The sequence below is a fragment of the Sus scrofa genome, chromosome 5 (assembly GCF_054392235.1).
Source record: "Sus scrofa isolate SSC_HxYL_T2T_F1_AM1 chromosome 5, Sscrofa_HxYL_maternal_Yorkshire_Landrace_v2.0, whole genome shotgun sequence".
NCBI classification, from domain to species: domain Eukaryota; kingdom Metazoa; phylum Chordata; class Mammalia; order Artiodactyla; family Suidae; genus Sus; species Sus scrofa.
In genome coordinates this window covers 20390769-20399407 of record NC_139387.1, presented here as the reverse complement: position 1 = coordinate 20399407, position 8639 = coordinate 20390769, and the positions used below count along the sequence as shown (strand labels likewise).

Below are 8639 nucleotides of genomic sequence, written 5' to 3'. Positions count from 1 at the left end.
TATAGAAGGTCCCTTTTCAGATTGAGAAACCCACAGCCTGATCTCCTCTTCTGATGATTTTACAAAAATGGAATTGCATGACAGATGTCCAGATAAACAAAAGTTTGCAATCAAAGCAAATTCTGGGATGGAGCTGATTAGTAGATTTTTAATGGCTATTAGTTTGATAATCACACACCAGGAATAGCTTCCAGGCAGACCAAACCCATGCATAAATGGGCCCACACCCAGGCACACCAACACCTAGTGGCGGGTATAAAAGGGGACCCTGACAGTCTTCCAACAGCAGAATTGAGTCTCCTGCCTGAACTCTTCTCAGTGACCTTCACTTTTCCTCTCTGGGCAAAGGCATCATGAGTTGTCAGCTCTCCTGCAAATCTCGAGGAGGAGGAGGAGGAGGAGGAGGAGGAGGAAGATTCCGGGGCTTCAGCAGTGGCTCAGCTGTGGTCTCTGGAGGGAGCCGGGGATCAACCACCAGCTTCTCCTGCTTGAGCCGCCATGGCGGTGGTGGAAGGGGCTTTGGTGGAGGCGGCTTTGGCAGTCGGAGTCTTGTTGGCCTTGGAGGGACCAAGAGCATCTCCATTAGTGTGGCTGGAGGAGGTGGAAGCTTTGGCTCCGGTGGAGGATTTGGTAGCAGAGGAAGTGGCTTTGGAGGTGGCAGCGGCTTTGGAGGTGGCAGCGGCTTTGGAGGTGGTGGTTTTGGTGGAGGCGGCTTTGGTGGCGGCCGCTTTGGAGGTGGTGGTGCTTTAGGAGGTTTTGGAAATTTGGGGGGTCTTGGTGGCTTTGGGCCTGGAGGATACCCTGGGGGAGGCATCCATGAAGTGTCTGTCAATCAGAGCCTACTGCAGCCTCTCAACTTGAAAATTGACCCTGAGATACAGAATGTGAAGTCTCAGGAGCGGGAGCAGATCAAAACTCTCAACAACAAATTTGCCTGCTTCATCGACAAGGTGAGTCACGAGAAGCTGGCTCCCGCTGATGCTCAGGATGTCCTACTTCCAGGGCTAATTAAAAGGCAAATGATAGAGATTTATTTCCCAGGGGAGCCATAGGTGCGGTTATACTGGCCTGAGTAATTGGCAATATCCATATGGGACAGATACTGGCTTTGTGGGCTACTTCTTTCATCACAGGCTGCACTTAGGAATTATTTGTGCCTTTGGCTTTATTGTTTCAGCATAAACAAAAAATACTTATGGAAAAGTCTTAAGGTGATAGAAAACCTGATACAGACAAGAAATGAACTGACTAGTTCATGCCATTGTGACGGCAGGTTTTGGAAGGGGTTGGTAAGACATCTGAGATCATACTTCATTCCTTAGAAGTTATAACTCTATTAAATTCTGGGAAGCTTGGGAGTTCCCGTCATGGCTCAGTGGTTAACGAATCTGACTAGGAACCATGAGGTTGCAGGTTCGATCCCAGGCCACGCTCAGTGGGTTAAGGATCTGGCATTGCTGTGAGCTGTGGTGTAGGTCTCAGGTCACAGACATGGCTTGGTTCTGGCATTGCTGTGGCTGTGGCGTAGGCCGGCGGCTACACCTCCGATTAGACCCCTAGCCTGGGAACCTCCATATGCCGCGGGTGCGACCCTAGAAAAGACAAAAAGACAAAAAAATTAAAAATTCTGGGAAGCTGAGCCTGAAATATCTACTTGGGGATGAATGAAATTCTTGCCCTCAAGAGGGGTGTTCTCATTTTTGTGACCCATAAAGACTTTATTGATGTCACTTTGGAGTATGGTAGGCTTTTCTTCTATTTCAAGGCAGAAGAAATTGTCTAAGGAATTTACAAGGCTCTTAAAAAAACCAGACTGAGGAGCCCTGCCCTCCAGAGTTTCACACTCATCACCCTTAGGAGCAATGCCAGTGAATGTCTGTTTTTGGTTTTCGCTGAGAAAGTATGGGATTTTCTGAGAATTCAACTAGGACCAGGGAGGGAGATGGCCTCAGTCTTGGGAGAAGCTGCAAACAAAATAAAGGGTAGTGAAGTGGGGAAGAGTTCTCTGCGTGGAGAGTGCCAGACGTAATGTTAGGAGCCATCAGAACTTTCCAGGCATGGAGGCAGGAACGCAAAAGCTCTGCTGGCATGTTCTGACATCCAGCTGGTGAAGACAAAGCCGAGTGGTTTTCTCTGTCTCTCGAAGCAGGACCAGAGTTGACTCGAAACCTGCTGGTGGGAAGGACAATCCAGAGCTCATATACTTTCTTTCTGGCCTCCGAAGGTGCGGTTCCTGGAACAGCAGAACCAGGTGCTGAAGACCAAATGGGAGCTGCTACAACAAATTGATGTCAGAACCTGTACCATCAACCTGGAGCCCCTCTTTCAGGAGTATATCTCCAGACTTCAGAATCAAGTGAACATGCTTTGTGCAGAAAAAACATCACAGGATACAGAGCTGAACAACCAGCAGGATCTTGTTGAGGAATTTAGGAAGAAGTAGGTGGTAGAGAAAACACTATGTGGCGATGAATGTTGACCTGAGCCATCCAATCATTGACTCAGAAAGCCACTCATCTCCCAATTGCATTTGTGGTGATAAAGGGGAGGTGCATCGGTATCTTTGCTGATTTTTTTCTTGTAAGATATTTAGAGCTTTAGAGATCATGCTTTTGACCTGTTTGAGGGTTAATTTATAGAAAACATCCTCACCTGGGCTATCATTGCTTAGATGTAGACAAAAATGTTTGATATTCACAGAGAATGGAGTATTTGGGTGATTCCATTAGGAAAAGGGAAAAGGAAACAAACGAGAACTAATTTAACAGCTGTGTCCCTGGGTCCCCACAGGTATGAGGATGAAATCAACAAGCGGACAGCTGCCGAGAATGATTTTGTGACACTTAAAAAGGTGAGAGAAATAAAGAAATAAAGGCGTCTCTGTAGTTCAAGCTTCTGGAGATGTTCTGTAAATTTGCTAGAACGTTTCCCATCAATAACCTACCCAACGCCTATATTGGATCATGAAAGATGCAAACACAGAAAGCACTTGATTCTAAAGGGCTGAGAAAGGAATGGGACTTCCTTAGAATACCTGCTTAAAGATACTTGGGTGGAGTGGACAAAGGCTTGAGCCAGAAGGCAAAAGTGTGGGTTCTCAGCCTGGTTCCTGCAGAGGCTTTGGTGTAAAATCCAGAGTAAGTCACAAGAGATGGGATAGACAGGCAGGAGAGGAGAGATGAGGATTGCAAAAGCCACAGAGGCCATTATACTCCTTAGCGGAAACACATAGCATCTCAAGCAAGAGGGAGAGAATGGTCAACAAACTTGGCCCATCAGAGCTCTGACTGTCTTGGGATAGTGTGAGCAGTGACGTGGGAATGGACTACCCAGCAGGGGTGCTCTGTGGACCTCAAATGTGGTCCTATGGGGACGTGGCTCATCTGAGGTGTCTAGGATTTTGGAGAGCAGCTAAAAGGGACTGGGTGGAGGAGCAGCATCCATACAGGAAGTGCTGCAAAGTCTGGGGGGAGGGGCATGAGCTTCACCAGAGCCCTTGATTTTCCCTGCAGGATGTGGACAACGCCTACATAAATAAGGCAGACCTGCAGGCCAAAGTGGATGTACTGAGCCAGGAACTTGCATTCCTGAAAATCCTCTTTGATGCGGTAAGGAGGCTGCTCTTGGATGGATCCTTGCTTCCCACTCTTCCCCCCAAAGGCCGTCCTTCCCCACTGGGGGAGAAAATGGTGTGGGTGGAGTTCATGGATGGCTGACTTCAACTTGCCATCATTACAGGCTACTGGAGGCCTCTATGGCATAGGTCTTGGAGGAGAGGAAATTTCTCTTCTGGTGTCACAGGAAGAAAAACTCCATCAGGACAACTTCCCCTCAGTATAGCTCATCTTAGGGAGAGACCCACTCTGTTCCCATCCCTATGTCCAAAGTACTTTGAGGTCAAAATGTAATATACTTTCTCCTTCTCTGCCCAAGTGCACACATATGACTTCTGCAACAGGAAGTCAATTTAAAGCATTTGCTGGGGGTTCCCTGCGTGGCTCAGTGGTAACAAACCCGACTAGTATCCACGAGGATGTGGGTTTGATCCCTGGCCTCGCTCAGTGGGTTAAGGATCTGGCATTGCTGTGAGCTGTGGTGTAGGTCGCAGACATGACTTGGATCTGGTGTTGCTATGGCTGTGGCATAGGCTGGCAGCTGCAGCTCTAATTTGACCCCTAGCCTGGGAACGTCCATGTGCTGTGGGTAGGATCCTAAAAGAAAAAAAAAAGTATTTGCCATCTACTGGCCTCTTTCTTGGGGCACTTATCAAAATGGCATAAAGGATGAAGGCATTAAGAGGCTCAGAAATGCAGACCCTTGCCCATAATTCTCAGCACAACTTGGCAGCACCCCAGGAAAGGTGACCATATGGCTTTAAATCCCACCCAGCACATGCTTAGTCTGAGAGTCTGTATTTCCCTAACACTGGGGAAGGGAATCCCTCCTCGGTGCCTCTGGCTGTGACCTCTGCCAGACCTCTTGTGTTGCAGGAGCTGTCCCAGATGCAACAGAATGTCACCGAAACCAATGTCATCCTGTCCATGGACAACAGCCGCAACCTGGACCTGAATGACATCATCTCTGAGGTCCAGAGCCAGTATGAAGAGATTGCCCATAGGAGCAAGGCTGAGGCGGAGGCTCTGTATCATAGCAAGGTGAGTACTGGTGGGCAGGGTGGCCAGAGTCCCTTCTAACAAGAACGTGTACAGTGAGGTTATTGTCTAGTGGAAATCAGGCATCATTCCCAAGAAAGAATGTCCACAGTGCCCCAAATGTCCCAGGTGAGACTGACACTGAGTCCTTTTAGGGGTGTGAGGTGGTCCCCCACCTCCCAAGAAGGCAGACGTGGCATCCAGCTTGGTTGACCCTGTCTGAACAGTATCAGACTTTCTTGGCTCATGCCAAGCATTCTCCCAGATGCAACTGCCCCCTTCTTCCTGTACAGTATGAGGAGCTCCAGATCACGGCCGGGAAGCACGGAGACAGCCTGAAGGAGGTGAAAATGGAGATCTGTGAGCTGAACCGCATGATCCAGAGGCTACAAGCGGAGATCTCCCAAGTGCGGAAGCAGGTGTGTCTTGGCCCTGAGGATGGCTGCAGTTCCCCGGTCTGAGCGCAGCTCCACTGGGGTGGGAGGTATCGTCTAGAGGTGTGTGTGTGCGTGCGTGCGTGTGTGCGTGCGTGCGTGCGTGTGTGTGTGTGTGTGTGAGAGAGAGAGAGAGAGAGAGAGAGAGAGAGAGAAAGAGGAGAAACAGAGAAATTTGAATGTAGCCTATGTACATTCCAAATGCCTCAATCTTAACATAGTTAAGATTTATAGCACTTTTTAGAGTGGTCTAAGAAACATGCTCAGGTAGGGATTAGTGCAGTGGAAGAATTGTGTTAACTTTTAGATTGCTTACATGGGTGAAATGGCACAATAACATATGAAACTGCCCTGGATCCTAGGCATAGCATCCCATTTGTACTGGTTTGTACTCAGCCCAAGCCCTAAGCACCAGCTGGCTGTGTGATGCAGGGGTAGCGAGTGTTGCAGGGAGGTGGCCTGGCCCTGGGTTGTGAGGATCAAGAGTCATTACCGAGAAAGTGTAGGGGTCCAGGTGAAGGTGACTTGGGAAGACAGTGGCTCAGAGGCAGCAGCAAGTCTTAGCAAGCTGTTTACTTGCATTAACTCCCAGGGGACCCAGTGCTTCCAGGACCAGGGATTCTGGCTTCCTACATCCCACACATCCCTGCTCTGTCCCTCTCCCCCTCTGCCAGGCAGAGTCCACTGGCTATACCAACAGAAACCTTTTCTCCTAGTGTAAGAATGTGCAAGACTCCATAGCAGATGCTGAGCAGAGGGGAGAAAATGCCCTCAAAGATGCCCAAAACAAGTTGAAGGAGCTGGAGGAAGCTCTGCAGAAGGCCAAAGAGAACCTGGCCTGCCTGCTGCGTGACTACCAGGAGCTGATGAACGTCAAGCTGGCCTTGGATGTGGAGATTGCCACCTACCGCAAGCTGCTGGAGGGCGAGGAGTGCAGGTGAGGGGCCCCAAGGAGATAGAGGGTAACCTGTTCCACCCTTGCCTCCCCTGGAGCCAGGGCTGGGGATGAAGGTAGGGACAGAGGGGAGGGACAGGGCCTTCTGATGGCTGAGAGCCACCATCACGGTGTTCCACAAGTGGAGATTCAGGGCTCAAAGCAACACTGTAGAGCTGCAGGCTTATCAGTATGGAATGACTAAACAGGCAGATTAAATTAAATTAAATTTATTTTATTTTATTTTTTGTCTTTTTAGGGCCGAACCGGAGGCATGTGGTGGTTCCCAGTGTAGGGGTCGAATCAGAGCTGCAGCCGCTGGCCTATGCTACAGCCACAGCAACACCAGATCTGAGCTGTGTCTGCGAACTACACCAAAGTTCAGGGCAACACCAGATCCTTAACCCACTGAGTGAGGCCAGGGATCGAACTTGCATCCTTGTGGATACTAGCCAGATTCGTTTCCGCTGAGCCATGATGGGAACTCCAAGGCAGGTTAAATTTTAAATAAAATTAAGCAATAAGTTAGTCTTGGTCTTTTCTAAAGGAGGAAACAAATGCTGTGAACACAGACTAAACCTAGATAGAAACATTGGTCTCTGGGTATTCAGGGAGTGTGGCCTCTTCTCCCTCTGCCTGGTGATCCAGAACGGGGACGTCATGGGTTGCAAGGCGCTGCCTGGCTGGGGCACACACACCTGGAGCAGGTGCCAGGTCTAGCTCCGGGCAGGTTTTTGGAGTGACAAACTGGAGACTTGCTAACCTCTCAAAGGGAGCCTTCCCTTCCTCCATGGTCTGAAAACTTTGTCAGTGTCCTCAGCATCCGTGGTGATTACTCTGGCCGAAGCACCTAGAAAGGGAAAGCGACCTGGGCCACTGGCAATCTAGTATGACAGACAGGAAGCAGGCTGCTGCTGCTGGGAACTTGTCTGTGAGGCCGGCTTCCTCTCCCCAAGTTGCAAGAGGAAGCAGGGGGGGAGGGCAGGGTGAGAGGATGGTGTAGGGAGGCTGTATGGAGCCACCGGTCTCTCTGAATTGTACCTTCGCAGAGTAGCCTCATTTCAAAATTTCTGGCATAGCTTCGATTCTGCATATCAGACTCTCCAAGACGGAATTAAATTAAAAAAATGGGTTGCAGAGTCAGAAATGAATTTACTTTCAACCCATGTTATCAGAGCAAGAAGCTGAGATATACTGAGATGTGTGGAAACGGGGCCTGCCCCCAGATCTGTGATTTGGTGGCCAGGGAGAAAGTGGGCTGTGGGAGGCGCTGGTGGCTGATTTCCAGGCTAATCTGCATGTTTGTAGGTGGAAGCTGTAAAGCAATATGTGCATAGCCTCTAAGTGCTCTGCCAAGAGTTATTCTCCCTCTCTCTCTGACAGGATGTCTGGAGACCTCAGCAGCAACGTGACCGTGTGTAAGTTGGGGGTGTGGTTCAGTCCTGGGGGACAGGGCTTGGGTAGAGGTGGGTAAGGGAGGCCCCCAGGTAACACCAGCTCCCTCTCTCTCTGCAGCTGTGACAAGCAGCACCATTTCTTCCAACGTGGCATCCAGGGCTGGCTTTGGGGGCCATGGTTCTGGAGGTAAATGGTCCAGTTCTGGAGGAGGATACAGCTCTGGAAGCAGCAGTTACAGCTCTGGAGGCAGAGGATCCAGCTCCAGAGGTGGTGGTGGAGGGAGCTATGGCTCTGGAGGAAGCTTCAAAGGAGGCTCAGGCTCTGGAGGAGGCTATAGTTCTGGAGGTGGCTACAGTTCTGGAGGCGGCTCTAGAGGAGGCGCTGGTTTTGGAGGGGGAGGTGGCTCCAAGTCAGGTTCCGGCTCTGGAGGGGGAGGTTCTTGCTCTGAAAGGGGTGCTTCTGGCTCAGGAGAAGGTTGCGGTTCCAGCGTGACCTTCTCTTTTAGATAAAGATGGAGTCCCACCTTTGACTCTCTCACTCCAGAATGCAGAAGCCTGTCTCTATATATCTAATCGACAGCAAATCAAACCTTGTCATCCACCTCTGATGGCATTTTTTTTGGGAGAAGGGATGTCCACATACAGTTTTTGAAATATTTTCTCTCCAAACCAATTAGCTAGAGCCAGTGGCCCCCTGTGCCCTGGGGGAAGAATCTGCCTTGTCTAGGTTTGTGCTTCCAGCCACGTCCCCCTCCCTCGGCCCTTCTTGCATTGCCCATTCGCTAGTCCTTTTCCCAAAGAGTATTCTGTCGAGGACCCCATTTCAAAGCCTGTGCCTTTCCCATGGCGGTGCCTCCAGGGAAACATGTTTCTTTGTATATAGCCCTCTTGCTGGCTCTGCATCAAAAGTGCTGTGGTCTTGGTGTTGGCCCAATAAACTTCATTTGCAATTCAAAGCATGTGATGTGTGTTTAATGTCAAGCCTTGGCAGAACCGGGTAGCCAGGAGCTGTTACTCATTGCTGTCTAACTTAAGATACCAGAGAATGGAGAGCTTTGGAAATTCTAAAAAGGAGGCTTCCTGGAGGAGGAACAGTGTGGCATGGAGAAGCCAAGGGTGTTTTCTTCTGGAAGTCTTTAAGAGTAGAGACCAGGAGGGGCTAGCTCTTGAGTCAAGGGATGGGTGTGGTACTTGGAAAGTATTTGCCAGACCTGGGGATTGT

The 8639-nt window shown here is 49.8% G+C and overlaps 1 protein-coding gene across 1 annotated transcript; it reads left to right on the top strand.

Annotated features, from left to right (window-relative positions):
- The first annotated feature begins 342 nt into the window (after nucleotides 1–342).
- Nucleotides 343–8085, top strand: KRT2 (keratin 2). Its single transcript, NM_001098583.1, is given in 9 exon segments — nucleotides 343–950; nucleotides 2225–2439; nucleotides 2791–2851; nucleotides 3513–3608; nucleotides 4491–4655; nucleotides 4946–5071; nucleotides 5803–6023; nucleotides 7404–7438; nucleotides 7536–8085. Coding segments are annotated over 9 exon segments (1908 nt in total). The 5' UTR covers nucleotides 343–353; the 3' UTR covers nucleotides 7928–8085.
- Nucleotides 8086–8639: the final 554 nt, after the last annotated feature.